This window comes from Priapulus caudatus, unplaced genomic scaffold, assembly GCF_000485595.1.
Source record: "Priapulus caudatus unplaced genomic scaffold, Priapulus_caudatus-5.0.1 Scaffold791, whole genome shotgun sequence".
NCBI lineage: Eukaryota > Metazoa > Priapulida > Priapulimorpha > Priapulimorphida > Priapulidae > Priapulus > Priapulus caudatus.
The window spans coordinates 69,604-92,950 of NW_014577852.1; the positions used below are offsets into that span (position 1 = coordinate 69,604).

Genomic DNA, 23,347 nt, shown 5'->3' on the forward strand with positions numbered 1-23,347 from the left:
GCGGATACCTGATCGTGGCGCCCTCGGTATTTCGAGTTAACGTAGTGGAGAGAATCACAGTGACAGTGTTCGGCGACGACTCTGTGGACGTCGAGGCGAGATTGCTCGGACCTGAGCTGAACGTACTTGCCGAAACCCGCCACAATGTGACAAGTAAAGCACTACTGTCAATCAAGGTAGACCCAATCGCCACGACACGACCTTCATGCATGACTAGCCACACCAACCTACATATTGCAACGCAAGACAACCTAAGACTGTTATATATATCTCTCTTTCTCTCTCTCTCTCTCTCTCTCTCTCTCTCTCTCTCTCTCTCTCTCTCTCTCTCACTCTCCTCTCTCGTTCTCTTTTCTTGTGTCCGCTCTTCTCTCTCTGCATCCTTGCCAATAATATATACATATATATATATATATATATATATATCATATGGTGCATTGATATTACTACTGCATTATTTATATATTATTAACGAACTACGTGTAGACGCCATGCAATTTAACGGCTATGCGACGTAATGCAACGCGTATCGCAGCTTACCGCACCTCAAGCGCTACCAAACAGAACTAAAAAAATGGCAGCACGCGCCCACAGCACGCACGTCTTTCGCAAAAACTATCTTCTTTTGCACACTAGCACCATGCATTGTCAGCAGGATGCACGAGATCAGGTAACAGGTGGCTATAGTTATAAATATAGGTACTCATAAACTTTCTTTCAATCATGTGCGCGTTTAGTTTATTAGGTATCCGAGTACGTTAGTACGCGTGATTAATTAGCCTAGAACCATCGTACTAGTTTTTCTGATTAGCGCGTATTCATACACATATTCGTACTGAGGCGAAATTCATGCGAAATAATGTGTGGAAGTAGGTTGTTGGATGGCACGCAGAAGGCTAAGAATTTCTTGGAGTATCGGTAAATTGCCGTACAGATGGACACTCTGGTCGAACCTTCTTAATAACTCGACACTGGTGACACTCCGCAGAGATATACAACTCGTCTGCCTGCAGACGACAGGCCGGTCTATCACACCGAGCCATACAGGTTTGTTAATATTATATATATATTAATTATAGTATAATAATAATATATAATGATCAATTAATTATATATATAATATATATAAATATCATATATAGATATATATATATATATATATACTAGAGGCCAACAGCCACTCCGTGTTGTTTTGTGTCCGTTTTGTTTTCGCCGATTGCGCTTCTCCGTTGAATATTTGTGGCAAAATTTTTATGTGGTCATCCGGGCAACGAGGGTATCATAGTCCTCAAAGTTGAGAGCAAGTTATATTCACACATAGAAAACATGCACTCTCTTGGCAAAATGGGGTTTGAACTCACAGCCTTCGCAGTGAATGGTGGACGCACTAACCACTGCACAACCGCAGTACCTCGTCGTGTGCGTGCATGTGCATTCGCGCGCGTGCATGCAGGCGTGTGCGCGTGCATGTGCGTGCACGCTCACGCGCGAGGTTGTGTAAATGTGAGGGGCGTGAGCGTGTTACGTGCATTTTATTGGCACTGTTGGGTGGATGCGTTTGTGAATTCTACTGCAGGACTGGGAAACCACAGCGTGAAATATCAACTTTCTAGTATACTCTTCAGTTCGGCATAGACGTAATAGGTTTAGATAGTCCTTCGCTGTAAGGAAGTATTCCTATTTCAGTTCACGTGCGAGCGATGCTGGTAGGCTTAGACCTGAAACCAGCTACTGAAAAACTGGAGGTATTCGTAGAGGTAAATCATACTGTGATAATATATACGATAATAATATACTGACAGTGTGTGATCCGAATAATGCACAAATTTAAGTGAAAACCAGGTAGTTTAACTCGGACTGACTAATTAATCCCACAAATATAGATAATGTTGAGATTACGCCGCAATGAATAAAATATTACTGCGATTTCAAAATTTTCACGTTTGGCTTGATATAATCATTGAAATAAGAAATTAAATTAAATTATAATTGATCTACTTTACAAAATAATCCATAATGAAGTTTTCGTTATACGCGGGGAGTATGATACGAGGCAATTGTATTAAAACGACAACGTGCGAGTCTGTCATGTGTGCGTGCATTGCAGGACGTATACGGGGTGAGGGTGAGGAAGTGGAACGAGCTAACGGAAGACTGTGGCGGCGTTAGAAGAGCCGAATTCACACTTTCGCGCCGTCCGGTGCTGGGCTCGTGGAAAGTCTATGCTGTTACAAAGGATGGACGCACATTCAATGCTTCGTTCTACGTGACGAAAAAAGGTGGATAAGCCCTTTGGAATTCTTGATATATGAGCCACAATTTTGACTTGATAAAATTACGGCTGTGTGAATTCGGCATCAGCCCGAGTGACAGTACCCATCAAGTTAATTTATGGATAAAGAATAAAAGAATACACATCAGAGATATGATCATAAATAAACTTCAAAACTCGGTAAATGGTGCGTTCCTTCCTTTTGCTTTAAGCATGCCATGTTCCTTCAAGAATTATACCGTTCGAAATGTGGCATAATATAAACTTCTTCAGAAATGTATTGTTATGTAAATTTCAGGATTACCGTCTTTCGGTGTGTATATTGCTGTTCCTGCGTTTATACGAAACTGGCAAATTTGCCCAGAGATTAGTGTGTCAGCAAGGTACGTAAGGTATTTATAGGTAGATGTGTCTGTGTCTGTGTAGATGTGTACGCGTACACGCACGTACGCTCGTTCCAGTGTATACAGTGTATATTTACGAATTTAATTATTTGTTTATTTGTTAGGTTACTTATTAATTAATTTATTTATTTATGTAATAACTTTATTTACATATGTGTGCATGTAGGTAATGCATACATGATATTAGAAATGATGAAGTTGAAAGATTCAATATATATATATATATATATATATATAATATACCAATTAAATATATTTACGCATAAATGCATGGAATGTATGTCTGCAGTCTAATGGCTGGGCAGAACACTAAATATATGTTTTAGTGCGCAGTCTGTATACTGTCCTCGTCCCCATTCAAATCACGATTTCCTGCTATAGAATGTTGAAAAAACAACTACGCAACATATGCGTATTTGTGAAACCATTGTGCGCAGAATTTTAACTCTAAAGTGTGTTTTAGATGAAATAGCCAAAAAATAAATAAATGAAACGATGCGATCGTTTTGCACGATTATATCGACTTCCAAGTGGTCCCCTAGAATCAATGTTTGTACAGTATTAAGATGGTTTGGTCGTGTCTAAAGCCCGGCGCACACGTGAGTAATTTTACTCAAGTAAAATGATGCATGCGTCAAAGTACTCAACGAAGATCCGCCGCACACGTGAGTATTTTGACGCATGCATAATTTTACTTGAGTAAAATTACTCAAGTACGTGTGCGCCGGGCTTTAGGTGCTTTTAATGACGCATTGTTTTAGGTACTTCTACGGCGAGCCGGTGTCAGGACAGGCTATCGTAACGGTCTCGGTTCGCGGGGACGACGGCAGCCTTCCGCTGGCGCAGCAAACACCCGTGGTACTGCAGCAGACCGTAAGTATGGCTCACCGCGCGCAGCAGTTTTTGCGTATGTCGATCTTTTACCATAAATCGCGCATCCAAAGTGCACGCAAACAAACAAAGCGATATGCTTACGCGCTAACAGTCTAGCATTATCGCCTATGTATTTCATTGTGGAATAAATAATGCTGGGGGGGGGTATAGTATGATATGTGAGAGAGATTATATGATATAGAGACATTAAGATATAATATATTATCATGAGTAAGTAATCACAAATTTGTGATTATTTACTCCCGATGTTACATAGATGAGCCATGAGTGTGAAAGACTGCCGTACACATTTGCAGATAAGCGGAAAGGTTCATTTTAACGTGTGCCTGGCGGAGATTTTCGACACAGACACAATGAAAGCATTTCGTGGGTCGCTGTATATAGATGCGACCGTTACGAGCACGCAGGGAACTACGGTGACGGCTTTTGACGATTCATGCGTCGTCAGGAGGCCGCTAGTTGATCTGCGATTTTCACAATCGACAAGAAAATATTTCAAACCTGGATTTCCTTACAGTGGACAGGTATATCTTCCCACGTACGAGCATAAGGGCGAACCACGGTTACCTATATACGTATTGTTGTGCGATTATTTTAAGTTATAATCCCTCAATACCATTACATACGAAAACATCGTCGAACGTTCTTCTTGCTCAACCGCTTCATTGAAACTCAAAGAATATTACCAGTGTATTATCTAGCACCAGCAAGATCTCTGTTCGTATTATTGATTAGACTATTGCACATTTCAGATAAAGGTTCTGTATCCTGATACTTCGCCAGCCGATGATGTCGTTCTAGAGGTGAAGATTGTTTCCGGCAGTCAAAACTTCATCGCCCAGGAAATCACTGCCTGGAACGGCGTGGCTGAGTTTCGGTTCTCTCAGGAGATCACCACCGACGTTGCCTGGCTAGAGGTGTGTATCACAGAACAACATTGATATTTGATTGCACAGCCTTTTGATTGCACAGTCGCGGTATTGATCCAAGTGCGGTAGGCTCTAGAGCCCGAACACCGTACCAGGCATAACTAAAAAAGAGCAGAACCCTATAACTATTGCTCAACCTAACCATATAACCACATCCTAGGCCTAACCCGAGTCTATCATTGCTGTTACGGAGTTTAAGCTGATCTTCTGAGAAAAATCAAAGAATATATGTAATATTACAAACATTACAATTTCCAATAAAAGCCACTGTATTTTATTCTTAGGCAAAAGTTGTAAAGATTAAGAAAGAAGTTGTTTTGGATTTTCCGGCCATATATCAGCCCCTAGTTGTACTGAAGCTGCCGAATGCCTGTGACCTCGCAGCAATTGCCCTCGGTCACACATATAAGGTATTGTTTGGAACATGTTTTCTTTACCTGCTCCTTAAATAGGTTTACACTATCTGCGTCTCTATCTCTTTACGCAAGGTTTCTTTCCTACATATATGATGCTAAAGTGGCCGTACACGCTTAATTACATCCCATATTTTGGCAAACGTATTCACGGGACATCACCATAACGCGAAGTCGTGCTTGCCAAAATAGTTCTACGAATAGTTAATACGAATTCTCTGACACCAAATTGACTGGGTTTTGATGTTCGCACTTACCATAATTACTTGCCAGGTTGGAGAGAATGCCAGCTTTGTAATAGACTCATCTTGTACGTGTGGTGTTGCAATCTATTATGAAGTTACCAGCAAGGGTAACATTTTAGACAGCGGAGACATAGTGACCACGCAATCGGACACAGGTAGTACAATAATTATTGAAAATTAGATACCAATTTAGCTAGCTTTAGGATTAGGAGCCCACATTCGTATAACAAAAACAATGTCAGTCAATCGTGTTCTTAACTAACGGCAATTACGTGTGATTCGTAATCATGAGCACATTTGTATAGATTTTTAATGGATAGCGCTTTTCCGACTGAAGATTCAATTAAAAAAATTATTGCGTAGGTCTCCTAACTTTTAATGCGTGCATGAGGGCGTGCGCCCGTGCGTTTTGTGTGTGCCTAAGAAGGGCTCATACCCATTTCAATATTCGGTTCCTTACCGGGAAGGCGGTTGTAGAAACGAGCTGAAACTAATGGTCACCGCCGACATGCTTCCCAGCGTCCGGGTTCTCTTCTATCACATCATCAACGATAGACTCATATCTGATTACGTCAGATTTACAGTGATTTTCGACCATTCGACTCAGGTGAGATGTCCCAGCAACACGAGCTCGGTTCTCTTCGTGATGTAGAAATGGCTAAGCATAACCTGTATTGATTGAATTGATGAAATTTCATCGGATATATATAGTTCAGAGGGAAATAAATATAATCTTAGTTAGATCCATAATAAAGTTATGGATAACTTTATTATGAATCTAACTCAGATTAACTTTATTTTCCCATTACCTGTATTGTACGGAAAAAGATAAATTAATACAATAATTTCTGAATGTATTATTGACCGAAGTTCATCTATTTGCACGTAAATTATTATTACGCGTGTAATATACTGCAATGTTATAGCGAATTATATATCTTGTTAGATCAATCTCAAGGTGCCTCAAGGTGGCGTTGCGCCAAAGGATAATGTTCAGCTGTTGGTTGAAGCTGAGCCGGGATCGTGTGTGTGCTTAGCGGCAGTCGATAGCAGCACGCTTCTCTATCACAACACAACGTGGATAAGCACAAAACATGCAAGTTACTGCTCATTGGAAATAGCAATTGAAGTAACCCGCTTCTCGTATATATCTATAAAACAGCTTCGCACTCCACAATTAACGCAGTTGACTCGAAGCACTATAGCTGTTTAATGCGGATAGTCCAGCAGTGAGTATTCCCGACAGATTCGTGACGCAAAAATGAAACGAATTAAAGTTATTTTGTCTACCGCACTTGTTTACCAGACTCATTCAGTCTCTCATTTCTGTGTGTTCAAGCAGGTAAACAGCTTGTTGAGCAGATATACGCTACAGGAGAGCAATCTGATGTGGCCGTTTGGAAACAATAATCCGACGAAACGAAGGAGGAAGAGAGGTTACTGGTGGCAGAAAAGCTTTATAAAAGCCATATCCAACATATTTGCCGTAAGAGCTGGCAAACATGCGCATGAAATCATCACGGTGTGGCGTATATAATCAGAAGTGAATAATAATAGATATATAGAATAATATATAGAATAATATATTTAATATAGGGCCTATATAGAATAATATATAGATAATATATAGAATAATAATCTATTATTATCTACTCCTGATGTAATCATGCTATCTAATGAATGAAAGTAATATAGTTTCATTAATTTTCATGTAAGTTATATAGACAGCATGCGTGGCTTTTCACATACACGCATCTATGCGTATATTTCAGGCAAACAGCCTCGTGATAATGTCAGACGTGCTAGTGATGGATGATCTAACGCCACCCAGTACACATATAGAGAATCAGATATACTTCATACCAGGTAGGGCAATCCTACCTACAGGTAATTTTACGATCTTCCTATTACTTGAATTTCCATATATACTAGCTGCGTAGGCCTATAGTTTATCGTTGTGTTCTCAACAGTGATAACAGATAATAGTGATATCTGATAGTCCGTTAGATTTTGATTTTTGTGTGTACACCCGACGCCCATCACAGGCTAGGATTTCTAGGGGGTTCGTTTGTGTGCAGGGCTGGGGGAGGTGGCCGAGCATCAGCGGGTCATGGAAGAGTTAAATGCGCAGGAGAGCTTAGCACGCATATTTTTCCCAGAAACATGGATCTGGAGCTGCTTCCCAATGAGGTATATGTGTCAGGCATATAATATAATCACATAATTTGTCAACAGTGGCTCTTATATGAATGTGATACGGCTTTGCGTTTATAAAAACCGAAACCATAATTAGACAAATTTATTTGCGATTTCCACGCAATGAATAATTAGAATCAATATATAAATGCCTGTTTCATCTAGTGCCTTTCTTCTAATACGCTGCCAGGTTACCTTATCTTGCATTCAATACTTTTACGAAGCACAACAACGGCAACGAGAAACTTCACCGTCCCTGCGACGTTAACAACATGGACGCTGCAGGCGACTTCACTCTCACAAGTTAGTCGCCTCGGCATCGGACCTGTCCACTACCTCACCGTGCAGAAACAGTTTCTTGTTGAGATGCAAGCGCCAAAATCTCTTGTAGAGCAGGAGAGCTGTTGGCTTCCAGTTAGAATCTTCAACAGTCTTGATTCCTGCGTCAAGGTAGTTTGAGTCTGCTCTCTTATAATAGTTCCGGAGTAGGTTCAGTATGCTTGGCAAAAACACTACAATAATATAACAATCGATTATTATGTAATTAAAAGTTACGGTAGTTAACACGAAATTACAGTAGCTATAGATACTAATAACCTAACAGAAATCAACACAACATTGTTCGTCACAGGTACGTTTCTCCCTTAAGTTGGATGGGAACGTTTTATTCGAGGATACTCTATTAAACCAGCGATCGCTCCAGATCTATTTAAACAGCAACGACACGTATGCAGAACAAATGAACGTTATCTTCACCGAACCTGGCGAGTTCAGAATCACAGGTTTGTCGTCAATTCAACAGTCTTAAGTTAACTTAACGAGAATGCAAAGTAGGCAAATTGTACACTTTATTACAATAATAATTATGTAGTTTCGTCACTAAAAATTTCATTAGGTTTTTAGTTGTTTTTTACACCTATGAAATCGTCGGCTAATGTATGTAAAGCGTTTTTTCATTATAAAATTTTATGTGGTAAATTATTTAATAATTTATTGACGATAAGAACTTATTTCCCTGAATGTTGGAAATTTCGTTTTAGACCTACTAGGCATTCTCACTCGCTTGATATGTATATATGTGATATGTATATCAAGAGTAGATAATAGGAGATATCCTATTATGTACTCTTGATGTATATCAGGAGCGTATAATGACAAATATTTGTATTATACATTCATGACGTATTTGTCATTATACGCTCCTGATGTATATGTATATTTGTTTCACAGCGACGGCAACAGCTCTGTCTTCGCGCATTTGTCAGAAAAGCAACAGTATAGGTGAGGCTGACGGGGCCGATGACGGTGACGATGGCAATGAAGTGGCATCTGATATAGTAACACGAAAAGGTGTTGTTGTCGCACTAGGAAAACTCGTCCACGCATCCACGTCTATCTACATCTGTTCGACTGGTAAACCTAGTTGTACTTTTACAGTAACATAATCTATACTTGCATCGAGGCTTACACACGTCTTAGGCAATGGTCCAACCTAATCTGACGCACACGTCCACGGTCCGGTAAATAAGAATAAAAATATTTGTATATATATCAGGAGTGTATAATAGGTGTGTATTATACACTCCTGATATATATATAGCTCCGATGCGATATGTTACTGAAAGACCTGTTGATAGATGCAGTTCCAACCGCTACGGTGAGAACGAGGTTGCGGACATAGCAGGCGGCTGAACGTGATTTGATTGTTCTATTTGTAGCCAACGGAACATCTACTGAAGAAGTACTTACTGTCGAGGCGCCTATAAATGCTATTACGGGCTCGCAGAGCGGCTATTTAACCATAAGTGGTGAGCTATTTGCTATCTATAAAAATGCTATATACCTTGGAATATTGGGCATTGGAAGGAAACCATTGACATGGAGTTGTTACTAGTAACGTCGAGTATATCTAATAGAATTGACGGACTATAGTTTGCATCCGAAATTGGGGTTTCTCTTTTACTTTCCCCGTACAATGTGCAAATACAAACGAATACCCTGTTAGAATGGGTTATATTTTACCGAGTTAAAATATAATAAAGACTACTACTGTTTATATATATATATATATATATATATATATATATATATATATATATATATATATATATATGTGTGTGTGTGTGTGTGTGTGTGTGTGTGTGTGTGTGTGTGTGTGTGTGTGTGCGTGTGCGCGTGCGTGTGCGTGCGTGCGTGCGTGTTTGTGTGTGTGCGCGTGTGCGTGCATGTGCCTGCGTGTGCGTGTGCGTGTGCGTGTGCGTGTGCGTGTGCGTGTGTGTGTGTGTGTGTTTAAGTTAATGTATTAATTCAGATAAAAAATTACAAGCGTATTGAAGGTTATACCGGGTGTTATTATAAGGTGGGGCGGGTTTATCACGCAGGAGTGGACCATTTTAATCATATCGGGACTCGGAAATACCGAATGATTGTTCGTGATTAGGGAATAGAAGTTAAATTAGGACGCGGGAAACCATACCTGCAGTTTTAAATAACCGGTAACTGCGAACTGATATTTTAAACTGGAAATCTGGCAATAGACCTCCCGTTTCCCCTCCTATTTCTGACAAAAACTCAACGCATATACGCGGCAAATATATCGGGCACGTCCATTGTTTTAAGTTGATAGCAAGTTGTCGGTTGAACTGATGATAATCGTTTGCATTTGCCATTCCCATTTTGTTGTTTGCAGGCGACATTTTAGGTACTTCAGTGCTCAACGTCGAGCGGCTGGTCGATCTACCGTCGGGCGGAGGGGAGCAGAATCTTGTGCACTTCACACCTGCCGTACACTTGCTGCGATACCTCGAGCAGACGCATCAGCTGACGTCACAAACACGGCAGACGATCTCACAACTGCTTAATACATGTACGAACTCACTAAAAAACAAGCACTAAAAAATATTCCTCCTCCATTGACACATCTTGACCTTTGCCCCTTGACCCCCAAATTCGACATCCCGAGTTCTTTTCGCGATCCCCCCCCCCCGACGTCCCAAATATCAAGGCCGTACGTCGAGCGGTTAAGATTTGTGCCATAACTGTTGACGGGCGGACGCACGGACGGACGGACGGACGGACGGACGAACGCTCATGCGATTCTACAACCTGCATCTGACTAAGTCAGATGAGCTAGAAACACACTACATCGATGGAAGAATCGACCGAAACATGCAACAGTTATCGGAGTACATGGCTGATATTTAAGTGCGATTCAGCGGATACGTGTTTTCGGTTCCGGGGGTCACCATAACTTTCATGAACACGCACGGAACCACATGACACCACGCGACAGGTTCTCTCGCTGTTTTTCAATATTGCCATTACGCTCGAATGTGATTACGAGCCGCAAGCTTACATTCGTACGCCAATACAATCCCGCAAACTTAATTTGCTCATGGCACAGATCAAGATTCCTGTGGCCATGTCGCGATACTGGGACGCAGCGCTGTGCCGTTTTATGTGTGCATTACGAGACTATAACGGACGCTATTATTATTATTATTAGGCTATTATTTAGCTGTTAGGCAAGCCATTTCCGTTTCCTCGCGACGTGTTCATTCGTCACAAAGTACGCCGCATGATCGGCTGCTCATATTCCACACGTTTCGCCTCTATGCATGCAGCGCTACCGCGTTGATACGGAGAATTTACTCCATATAAGCACACATACACGTAGTAATTTGTCGTGCGCAGGCTATATGGACCAGCTGTCGTTCAGACTCTCAGACGGCTCCTTCAGCGCGTTTGGCAAGGAAAGCGATCCGTGGCTGACGGCCTTTACGGCGAAATCGTTCGCCGCCGCCAAGCAGTACGTGAACGTAGATGATGACGTCATTCGCACAGCTAAGACCTGGCTATTCGATCACCAGCAACTCGACGGCTCATTCGAGGGCAATAAAGGTTTAATAGCGGGCAGCCAGGTACGCCGCGAAGTACACTACAGACACGCATGCAGACTGACACGCGTACACTTACAGACGCGCATGCACACGCACTCGCACACGCACGCACACACACACACACGCGCGCGCACACACACACACGCGCGCGCGCACACACGTGCATGTACGCACACACACGTGCACGTACGCACACACACGTGCACGTACGCACACACACGCGCACGTACGCGCACGCACGCGAACGTACGCACACGCACGCGAACGTACGCACACGCACGCGAACGTACGCACACGCACGCACGCACACATACGTGCACGCACGCACACGTGTACGCACGCACACATGTGTACGCACGCACACACGTGTACGCACGCGCACACGTGTACGCACGCACACACACGTGTACGCACGCACACACACACGTGTACGCACGCACATACGTGTACGCACCCACAGACAAGCCTAAGATCGCACACACCTTAACGTAACGAGCGCTCTCTTAGAATAGTCACTAGACTAAGATTATCTGGAACTGTTAGACGGTATAGAGTTCTACGTTAAAAATTTGATAGAATGAAATTCGATATTATGTTACGTTACGTCATGTCATGTTATGTTATGTTATGTTATGTTATATTGTAATATATTATATTACATTACATCCGGATTGAATAATAATAGTCAATTAATCTATAGGAGTGTTTCACGTGACGTCATAGATCAGGTCACGTGTATTTGTTATGTATCATGGATGGCAGAAGCGAAGCGTGCTGCTTGACATTTACAGATGAATGACCACATGTTCTGATAGAAAGCGCTGTTTATGTAGTGCACGTACACGCGCGTGATGCGTGCTTGCGTGTGCACGTACACGTGCGTGCGTGCGTGCGTGTGAACTTACACGTGCGTGCGTGTTCACGTACACGTTCGTACGTGCGTGCGTGCGTGGGCACGTACACGTGCGTGCATGCATGCGTTGGTGCGTACGTGCGTGCGTGTGCTTGTATCGAACAATATCACGCACCTGCTTGCTGCCAACCGTTAAACTGCGCATGTGCGCATATGACGTCAATGTTTATCAACATGAAACACTCCTATTACAAATCTATTATCATTCACTCCTGATTACATTGTACACGTACGTTATATATATGTTATATACATATGTGACCTATATTACCTATATTATATATTGTACACCTATTGTATTACCTATGTGACCTATATTACACGGTTTAGGAGCACTTGCACGACAAGCTGCTGATGACAGCTTACGTGGCGGCGGCTCTAGTCGAGATTGGTGCGTCGACGGAGCGCGACAACAAGGCGATCGCCGCCGCCAGGATCTACCTGGAGAACCACATGTACCTGCTCGCCGACCCGCACGTCGCCGCCGTCACGACGTACGCGCTGACGATGCTCGGCAGCAGAGCGGCGCTGCTCTCACAGCGCATCATGGAAGCCATTCTGCAGCAGTTCGGTGAGGTATAGTGTGAGACAGTGGTGAGACACGCGCAGAAAGCACAGAGCATAGTGTGAGACAGTGAGGCACGTGCAGAAAGCACAGAGCATAGTGTGAGACAGTGAGGTACACGCATAGCACAAAGCATAGTATGAGGCAGTAAGGCAGATGCATAGGACAAAGCATAGTGTGAGACAGTGAGGCACGTGCAGAAAGCACAGAGCATAGTGTGAGACAGTGAGGCACGTGCAGAAAGCACAAAGCATAGTATGAGACAGTGAGGCAGATGCATAGGACAAAGCATAGTATGAGGCAGTGAGGCAGATGCATAGGACAAAGCATAGTATGAGACAGTGAGGCAGATGCATAGGACAAAGCATAGTATGAGGCAGTGAGGCAGATGCATAGGACAAAACATAGTATGAGACAGTGAGGCACATGCATAGAACAACGCATAGTATGAGACAGTGAGGCAGATGCATAGGGCAAAACATAGTATGAGGCAGCGAGGCAGCTGCATAGCACAAAGCATAGTATGAGGCAGCGAGGCAGCTGCATAGCACAAAGCATAGTATGAGGCAGCGAGGCAGCTGCATAGCACAAAGCATATATAGTGTGAGATAGTGAGGCACGTGCACAGCACAGAGCATAGTGTGAGACAGTGAGGCACGTACGTATCATAAAGCGTAGTATGAGACATATCAGAAATATCAGAAAGCTCCTTTTCCTCTCGGTATGATATCGTTGCATATAAGTTATGAATAAAAAAATCGACTAACACGATATTTCCCCTTACTCATCAAATTTTCAAATTGCGTTTGACGAGGATTATCAAGAACGTAACTCCCGGAGCAGCATCCACGAGGAACTAACAACATTGCGTATATAAACAAAAACGTCTTTCTTTGGCTCGCCGGTACATTTGGGCATGCCCGGTCTCCAGAAGACTCGGCGCAGCGGCAATCCGCCCAAATATGGAGCACTCTGGATGGCTGGACGCAGCCCGACCAACCAGACATCGCGGGCACCTACCGTCCGACGTCCAGCGAGATCGAGACATGTGGTTACGCTCTGATGGCCTACCTGATGTCTAACAACCTAGAAAGGGCAGTCCCACTGGCTCACTGGCTGGCGTGTCAAACTAACCGCTATGGCGGCTTCCTCTCCACTCAGGTATATATATACCGTTAGCAATTTTGAGTCTCAAATAGATATATGTATATGCGGTTATTTTACTATAATTGGAGCAGGCAAATAATTGCTTTGCTAGTTTTACTGTGTGTACAGCCAACGAAAACTCGACTCGCGGTTCATGCAGTAGGCCCCCTATGCGTAGTGAAGGCACAATCGGTAGAAGACAATGGAACAATTTCATACTATGGTCGTTAATATGGTATATATGGTTAATATGGTATATTATTAACGTCGTATTAATAACGACCATAGTGACCGTAGCGTCACAATGGGGGTGCGGAACGTATCGGGTGACACCATAAGAGGGGGTGGCGCTAAAATGTCTTACCGAATTTTCATTTTAACCACATGGAACTACGTAAATATAAATAAATTACGGCGGTGCGTATGATATTGTAATTTTAAGTTTGCTAGTAGTTTATGTCACTACTAATTTGCCATTACATTCAGTGATATACGGGAATCACGATTTACGAGTAACATTAGTACAAAAAACATTACTAAGGATTCTATATGGTCTGGTACGGGAGGAGGTCCATGGGGGTGACACCATGAGTTACCGCACCGTGTGACACCAACCATAGTAACGCCGCTGCATAGTGACACTAGCATCGTCCTGTTACATATTTTTTTATTACCAAAAGGGAACATAGACTGCGATAATGCATTCATATAAGGGGGCTTCATAATTCGGTTAGCAATTAATAAAGTCAGCTGGTGAGGGATTGATTGGCATACATAGACTGCAGGAACCAGAAGCAAACATAGGTACAAATAATGGGAACACAACTTGACAAAAATATAAATTATAATGGGAGTAGGCGAAATTGTAATATTGCCGATTCTGAGAGTAGACGAAATGAGAGCAGGCGAAATGGGACGTAGGCGAAATGGGACGTAGGCGAAATGTGTGTAGGCGAAATAGGAGTAGGCCAACTGGGATATTACCATTGCAGGACACCGTCGTAGCTTTGCAAGCTCTCACCGAGTTTGCCGAGTATGCACACAAACCAAGCATCAACCACACTGTGTCCATCGTCTCCACGACTCTCAACCTAAACGTGGTCGCTACTGTCAACGCCTCCACAGGAATGCTGCAGCAACGCCAGAAACTGCCGAGCATACCTACAAAACTACTGGTGACATCAACGGGTGATGGATGCGCGCTTATCCAGGTCAGTGGTCACGCGATATAAACCCAGAATGGCTTATATCGATAATAATGAAATCTGGTTAGATCAGACGAGGTTTTGTTGAGAGGACTCATCTTGTATTGGGGTCGTTGAATTGCATCCCCCCACTCATGGGTACGGATGCACCCAATTTGCCGATGGCTTGGTTTCTTTTCCTTTGGAACCGCTGCCCCTTATTGCCCCTGTGATAATGAAATACATGTAGTATAGGCACCTAGAAATCTTCAGAAGTGTGTCTCATTTTGTGAATTACTCCAAAAAACTGCTGTAAAAGAGTGCATTTGAATAAATCCTGAGATGAGGGGGTGTATTCTTGAAGAGTCCAGAGATAGGGGGTGTGTTTCTACCGAGTCCTGAGATAGGGGTAGAAAAAGAGACAAAAAGCCCGCGAGCAGGTGGGTAAAAAATAATGGTCCTTCCTGAGATAGGGGGTGTTTTTGAAGTCAGGGAACAAGCATAGGCGTCCACCTAATATGCCGAGTGAGGGGCTGGGAATTGCACACGGGTATAGGCTCACAGAAAAGTGTCACTCGGCGTTTTCGGCAGTGCTCTACCGAGGGCTGTGCGATACAAATAAAACGTGCAATCCGTGTATTTTTTTGACATCTTTACGATGTTCATTTACAGGCAAATATTCAATACAATGTACTACATGAATCTTCAACAAGTAGTGACACGGACGCGTTCAGTGTTCAAGTGCACGTGACGAAAAGCACGCGTCTCGACAATCCCGATGAACACCGACAGGACATCATTGTACATGTGTGTCTGAGGTGAGACAACAATCATAGATAAGCGACCTTACTGGAACCCTATACATTACAATACTTATCTGTTCTCACATTAGCAAAGCGCAAATGTTAAATTTTTTTGGTATAAAACAAAGATACTTTGCAAGGCGTAAACTTAACATTTACTCTACAGGGGGTGTTGTTATAGTACAACCATACGTATTTATGAGTACGGTGAGTCAAAAATATCATAAGTGTTGCAGGATATACTTTGCTTCAAATGTTACGGCATTTTAGAATTACGATGTCACAAATAGTTACGACGTTTCTATCAACCGCCTGTTGTTTAAAATATAAAATTTTGTTGGTGACAATCATGTTGCATTAAAATTTCGCAAAAAACAACAACAACGAGAGACATGATACGGCAACATGGCCATAACGGCATCCTTACTATAAAGAAGCTAATATTGTGTGTGTGTGTGTGTGTGTGTGTGTGGGTGTGTGTGTGTGTGTGTGTGTTTTTGACATCGTTTTTCAAGTTTGTCATCTAAGCCAAAAAACGGGAAAAACGGGAAAATATACTGGGCCCTGCAGCAGCAGCAAATACTGGCCCCTGCAGCAGCAAAGCAGCAGCAGCAGCAAATACTGGCCCTTGCTGCAGCGCGCCCCTGCAGCAAATACTGGCCCCTGCTGCAGCGCGCCCCTGCAGCAGCAAAGCAGCAGCAGCAGCAAATACTGGCCCCTGCTGCAGCGCGCCCCTGCAGCAGCAAAGCAGCAGCAGCAAATATTGGCCCCTGCTGCAGCGCGCCCCTTACCTGCAGCAGCGCGCCCATGCAGCAGCAAATACTGGCCCCTGCTGCAACAGGATTCAAGTGCAACGGGTATATCTGCTAGTAACAATAACATGAACAATAGTTCGATACTTTTTATGTTAAATACGTATCAATCACTATCATCAGATGGACAGCTCCAGGCCAGTCAGTCATTATAGTGGCGGATGTTACGTTACCCACTGGATACGAGGTGACTGGCGTACAGGATGCCACATTCTTACAGATGGAGAAGTATGAGTTGGAAGACAGAAAAATCTTTTTGTACTTCTCGCAGGTATTTCTTGTTGTTCTTATTGTCACACGTTTTACAGTGGCAGGTTCTATAATAACATTTCAAGTCGCGCGTGAAGTACCTATTAATATAGCAGAAATTTTTTTTTGTTCTAGTCTAACTACCAAATTATCAACTACATAACTGTATTATCACGGCCTAATTGCTCATTGTTGCCGTTTTAAAACCGAGTGTACATGGGCGTGTACAGGGGGGGGGGGTCCAGGGGGTCCGGACCCTCCCCCCTGCTCGCGCAGAAAACGCATCTGAGGGGGTCTAATTTCAAAAATTTTGAGATTCCCAGACGCTTCACGTGCTCGCAAGTTTGGGTTACGGTTAGACCCCCCTGGTCCAAATCCTGTACACGCCCCTGGTGTATGCTTTTTCCTTCTAATACGTACGCTGGTTAATCATAATAAGGATAGATGTATTTCCCTGGAAACAACTGGCATAGAGCTAGCCACAAATTGCCTTCTCACTTTTCAGTACGTGGCGTTTCTACAACTGTAAAAGTCGTAGAGCCTGGTCGGGCTAGCATAGAGCAAATCTCGGGTCAATTAGAAATTGACTGAAGTTCATACGTCCGTGCAATGAATAAATGATCCGAAACGACACTTTAAATTACCGGCTACGAGGAAACGGTGTAACTTATCTACAAACAATTACCCTGATTGCAGATTCCGTCGAACGACTCCGCCTGTGTCTCAGTGTTGATGCAACAGAAGCTGGTCGTCGAACATCAGCAGACGATACCAGTGACAGTGTATACATACTACGAACCTTTGCGCCAAACGACAGTCTTCTACAGCATGGACAGCCATTCCACACGTAAGCCAGCCAGTGTGCGGGTTTGCTGGACGGCCATGTAGTCATGTTGTTTAGCACTAGGTGTAATAATACGCACAGCTAGTTTACTATCGTGTTTATAAAAACATTATTCCAGATGCAACAGGTGGAGAGCCCACTGCAGCTGAAGAATCCACAGCAGTAGCACCAGAAGCATTAGATGAATCAACTGATGCAGTACTTGAAACAGCAAATGAATCAACAGGACACAAAGTAGAAGAGAGAAATAAATCAACAGAGGCAGCATCGAAATTAAACGAATCCACGGAGGTCACAGTGGAAGCAGGAGGTGAATCAAGAGTTGAACAACTGCATACAGTAGTTCCATCAGCAGGATTAGAACTGGAAACAGCAGACGAATCAACAGAGGTAGCAACAAACGCGGTTGAGGGTAGCAATGACAATGAAACAATCCTGATTGATCCATGGGATGTATCCCCAAAGAGCTCCCTACCTGATGTTTTCGCAGCAATCATCCAACTCCAGAAGAATCCAGGTAAGTAACACACTCAAACCCGAATACAAAGCTGAGCAGGTATAAACAGTTTAAACATTTAAACTCTGTCTATTGAAATCAAATATGCAATCAAAATGATAAAATAAAACCAGGAATACAATTCAGAACCAAAGCTGTTGGGTGGTAATTTGGCTGTCACCTATTTGGATAAAAATAAACGATCAAAGCAGATGAAGGCAGACGATTTACTTGTTTCTTATTCTCCATCGTATAAAGACTAGCAATTTTATTACAAATGTATAGTATGTCTATAAATACATGCTACTTGATTTAATGAGACACGCTTTTCCATCACATCTTTACGTGTTCTTTTAGTATATGTATCTCTATTATATAGATGACTCCAAGACCTATAAGGAGTTTCTGGACATTCTAAAAGAAAATACAGCAAGCGAGCCTTTCACAGAGCTTGATTTGCCACCAAATACCCTCAACACCATTGACTTAGATCACGCGTATGCAGGCAACACAGGTAATAATTCTATAGCTAGCGTGGATGATAAGGCAGTAAGTACCCCAGGTAATGAAATTAAAGGCAGCACACTGAATAATGATGCAGGCCGTAACATAGGCGACGAAGATGCAGGCAGCAGTAGTGTACAGAGAGCTATCATACATAGAGACGAGTCAAATAATATGAATATTGAAAAGCCAGCTAGCACAGGTCATGAGCAGGCAGGCAGTATAGGTCTTGCACACACGGTAGCTGCGCAGAACACAGAGCTCAAACAGGAACGTGACCATATGTCTCTTACTGAGAACAGCACCAAGAGCATGCAAATGAACTGTAGCCATGATGAAGATGAACAGGGTAGAAACATTCGACAGAGAAATGACTCGACTATCAACTTGGCAAACACAACTGGCGACCAAATAGAAGGAGCTGAGAACGTAATTAACAAAGAATTAGACAATGACAGGATTTCCCAGCCAGTACATACTGCAGTTGCAGAGGAAGAATACCTACTCACAACTACTGTAGATGATCAAGTGTCAACCCAAAATATTACCGACACGGATGGAGACATTCCACCCACAAGCAATGCCCTTATAGAGGATGAAGTGCTGCGCAATGATAACACTCTAGCTACCAGTCAAGAAGACATAGATAACTCTGTGAATGATACGGAAAAGAATTAGCTTACAGTCACTTCTATATATTTATTTGACGTGGTTGTTTGTTAAAATGCAATTTATATGTGAGTGACACCAATGTGATTAAAGCTATCCAGTAAAAATCTGGGCTTGGTAAACAAATGTACGCTGCAATCAAAATAAAATAATAAAGTAATGACCAGTATATCAAAATGTTCAAAAATATCAATGGAAATATTTTCATTTTATAAAGGTAATCCTTGTGCTGCAGTCATGTACAACTGTTTTGAATATTCAACAGGAAATTTAAAAACAATTCTTTGGCTAAAACATAATAAAATAAATATAAAAATCATTATTTAATCCCATATATTAGACTTCATTTAATTCTAACTGGCTGACAACTTGATGTGAATAATTTTATGTAACACAAATAAGGTTACTTTTGATTTGTACTATTGAAGTAATAATACAAAATACCCCACTGAAATGAGCCTATAATCTTTGAGTGATAAAGTATATTATATTGTGAGGTGATTATATTTAATTCTACATGTCACAATATGTTAGTTGTTATCTTGATTTTATGTTCTGCCATATCAATTATTACACAAACACCTGTTTATTGTTGTTTAACACACACACACATACAAACACACATACAAACACACACACACACACACACACACACACATATATATATATATATATATATATATCTGTGTATATCAATATTTCATTTATGAACTAAACGTTTCTTTTATTCCCCATATTATTTCCCATAGTGGTCCTAAGAATGAATTGTGTTACCTATAAGTACATAAATACTCTCACTCATTACTGTCACAATATAACTTACAATCACTATATAAAGAAAACACAGTCAAATTTTTGACAGACAATTAATTTACGGTTTCAATGCAATAAATAAAAACGCTTATTTTCATGATGATCATATATATGCTTGAGCACTTCTTACTCATATTCTGCATTGAATGATTAGATAAATTTCCATCACATTTGTTTTTATCACCCACGCCACCAGAGTCAATAATCTACAAGGTGTAACAAACTCGGTACGTATGCAGGTATTTTTTCTGCACTCCCATGCCCATAATTTTTAGTATATTATCAACAAGTCAACAGTAGATCTCACAGATTTTCAATTGTTTATAGGTATGCCATACACTATATAGACTTTACTAAACACACACGCTTCTTCCGCTGGGCACCATGTATATAATAGATTAGTGTTGCCTTAAATTTGTCGTTTTGAGAATAACTAACTACTGTACAAGGAACATACAGATTTGGCACAGGAATACCAGTAACTTAGCTTCTGTATCTTTGAGTTATCCACTGCCTCTACACTCACAACTGCGTCCTTGTCGTGGTAATACTGACAATTTGTTTATCAGACTTGGAGAACACAAGGGACAAGAGATGTACATGCCTATACTGATAACTACAATCCTAATTTAGATATTTATCACTTACATGCTGATAAGGGGACAGATGTACCAAATTCTCATGTTATCAATGTTATGTGAGAGCTCGTTTTGCTATCAGCCGTCTCTCCAGCTCTTGTTCCTTTTTGCGTTGCTGCTCTTTCTGCAATCTATCCTTTTCTTTCATCTGCTGTAGTTTTGTGACTCGCTTCTGTGTAGAACAAACATGTTCATGGTAGTGTAAAAAGCTAGTGTAATGTTTGTTTTATGAAACTTATTTTAACCTTGCTTTATTCTTGACATAATTCAGATGGTGCTACTCGCTTTCTTCAAATTCCGTAGTATTGTTTCGATTATCAGAATGAGATTCTGAATCCGCTTCCTCATCAACTGATAATGTATCATGGTCTGCATGGTAGTACTGGGCCCTTCACAGCTGTCTGCAAGGCTTGGAACATCTTCTGCCTCTAGCAGTATTTTTCTCCCAGACATCAAATGCAGATTCTGCATTATATTCTGATACACTCCCAGTATGAATGCTTATTTTCATAAGAATATTGTAAATATAAATGTAGGTTGTAATCGCTAACATGGCTGAAACCACCGGCTCGAAGGGCCAGTGTTTTGCCAATGTTACTGGCCCTCCAAAAAATTTGCCAGCATATGCCGGTGGGCCGGTGCTAATTTCGCGCTGTGGCTTCTGGTATACATTTCAGATGTGCAATGTCACATAAGTACCCGCTATGTAGTAACTGTAATAAGTAACACAGTACTACTGTATTATGAAACCCGCATATTTTAAAGAACCATTTTAATTTCTCAACAGGTCATTCAAATTCATTGGTTTTTATTAATAAAAATGCGCCAATCACTATAAGGCCTACCTTCACTTTGGTAGTTTTCTCATGAATTTCAACCATTTCCTTCTTTATCTTTACTAGTTTGTTCTGATATAGCCTTGTTCTGACCATCTAAATTGAACAATTATAAACCAATACTAAAGCTGTCAACCTGGAAACAGATGAATCAATGGAACCCAAATTTTTTGGCTACTATAGTTAATACTAAAATTCAAAGTAGCAGCGAGAAAGTATTGCCAATCTCTATCACATTTTATATCAGCATGATACTGATAATTAAGGGTAGAGTATAGAATTCTGAATAACTCTGCGACCTGCAAATTCATCCAGACACATTATAGCATTTAATATATGTTAATGACCACATGCACAATACCAAATTTTCCAACTGTTGTGCAACTTCCAAGTCTTTGAACTTGGTATTCTCCTCTTGAACACCTTCTTGCAAAATTATTTGATTTTGCCTGAAAATAGTGATAAAACACAAACTGACTTAATTTTATTAGCTTGACCCAGTGTGCTTATATAGGCATGTTTACATATATCATAAACCTTGTACCCTCACATGCATAAATTGATATACAATTTAAAGTTCCAGGGACTGTACTGAAGAAAAAGAAATCAAGGTTGATCAAATTAATAGATCAGGAAAAACACTCTTTCGGGAGTAAAAATTAAATAAATAAAAACAAGAAAAAATTACAGTTCGTTGATTTATCAGATACATACACAAATGACTGAACAGCATTACTAGATATCGACTGCCCCAGATGGATATATAGATACGGATGTATAGAAAGTTTTTTTTTAGATAAGATCACACTCTGCTATCGATATATAGGCTGTCCACAACAATCTCGCTTCTGATTGATTGTAACTACTGATATCCTCCTGATATCTTATATATACAGTAGATATCTATGATAGATCCTGTATATATATAGAATATCTACGGCCATCACTAAGGCTGCCGTTAATCACCAATGTGGCACTATGGATAAGTAATTAATATAGACTACATTTTTTTCACTGATCTCAATCACTATTTATTACATTCGCTACTTTAAACTAGAGTAAAACATAAATAACATACCTGATTTCTAGAATGGCAGATCTGTACTTGTCAATTTCAAGTTTTTCGCACATATCTAGAAACCCACCAGTCAACTTAGTAACATAATCCGGGATTGGGTTAAGTCCTTCATTGTCGACTTGGTTTACTCCATGCACCATTTCACCTACTCTTGACAGCTTCTCTAGGCATTGTTCTCTCAATACTCTACTGGTGCTTGTCTGTGGAGAAGGCAAGTCACTCCCTGATTCACTATCGATTCTTCTATTTTCATGAAATGCATCCCCTGTCTCTTTATTTGAAAATGCTTCACTCCTATTCAGTTCCTGTTTATTCAACATGGTAGACTCCTGTTCAGCATTATTTATGTTAGAACAAACTGTATCTATACTTGTATCATACAGCTGTGATTTAGCATCACTTTGTGAAACACACACTTGTTGAATATGCTGTGGGGTAGATTCACACGATTGTGGAAGAATCTGTAATTGCTCCCGCAATGGCATAATTTATCCTTGTCACTTCGCAGATGTTCAATGTTTTCTTTCATTCCTGTAAATGTACAT

General features: G+C 41.4%; 2 protein-coding genes across 2 annotated transcripts; one reads left to right on the plus strand and one right to left on the minus strand.

Annotated features, from left to right (window-relative positions):
- Positions 1-1,009: 1,009 nt before the first annotated feature.
- LOC106813559 (C3 and PZP-like alpha-2-macroglobulin domain-containing protein 8) lies at positions 1,010-19,626 on the plus strand. Its single transcript, XM_014817727.1, has 28 exons — positions 1,010-1,047; positions 1,687-1,757; positions 2,108-2,279; positions 2,571-2,655; positions 3,438-3,549; positions 3,867-4,094; positions 4,323-4,487; positions 4,784-4,909; positions 5,186-5,312; positions 5,625-5,764; positions 6,104-6,253; positions 6,500-6,643; positions 6,930-7,023; positions 7,236-7,347; positions 7,578-7,803; positions 7,985-8,135; positions 8,584-8,766; positions 9,072-9,161; positions 10,043-10,219; positions 11,047-11,273; positions 12,496-12,736; positions 13,662-13,891; positions 14,869-15,087; positions 15,733-15,878; positions 16,799-16,946; positions 17,621-17,771; positions 17,887-18,285; positions 18,644-19,626. Exons 2-28 carry the CDS (start codon positions 1,701-1,703, stop codon positions 19,444-19,446), a joined length of 5,103 nt encoding a protein of 1,700 aa, XP_014673213.1. The 5' UTR covers positions 1,010-1,047; positions 1,687-1,700; the 3' UTR covers positions 19,447-19,626.
- On the minus strand, positions 19,617-23,343 carry LOC106813561 (biogenesis of lysosome-related organelles complex 1 subunit 6-like). The gene is made up of 4 exons (XM_014817728.1): positions 22,803-23,343; positions 22,086-22,173; positions 21,734-21,820; positions 19,617-21,060 (listed from the first exon to the last, which is right to left on the minus strand). Exons 1-4 carry the CDS (start codon positions 23,285-23,287, stop codon positions 20,944-20,946), a joined length of 777 nt encoding a protein of 258 aa, XP_014673214.1. The 5' UTR covers positions 23,288-23,343; the 3' UTR covers positions 19,617-20,943.
- Between the last annotated feature and the right edge of the window lie 4 nt (positions 23,344-23,347).

Bases quoted from the DNA above. Each gene is read 5' to 3' on its own strand.
- LOC106813559 (XM_014817727.1), top strand. From the start codon at position 1,701: ATGCTGGTAGGCTTAGACCTGAAACCAGCTACTGAAAAACTGGAGGTA. The intron at 8,767-9,071 runs GTAAACCTAGTT...TTCTATTTGTAG, and splicing joins TATCTACATCTGTTCGACTG to CCAACGGAACATCTACTGAA. The intron at 15,879-16,798 runs GTGAGACAACAA...CACTATCATCAG, and splicing joins ATTGTACATGTGTGTCTGAG to ATGGACAGCTCCAGGCCAGT.
- LOC106813561 (XM_014817728.1), bottom strand. From the start codon at position 23,287: ATGCCATTGCGGGAGCAATTACAGATTCTTCCACAATCGTGTGAATCT. The intron at 22,174-22,802 runs GTATGTTATTTA...CACTATTTTCAG, and splicing joins TCTGCCATTCTAGAAATCAG to GCAAAATCAAATAATTTTGC. The intron at 21,061-21,733 runs GTAGGCCTTATA...TGTTCTACACAG, and splicing joins AGAAAACTACCAAAGTGAAG to AAGCGAGTCACAAAACTACA.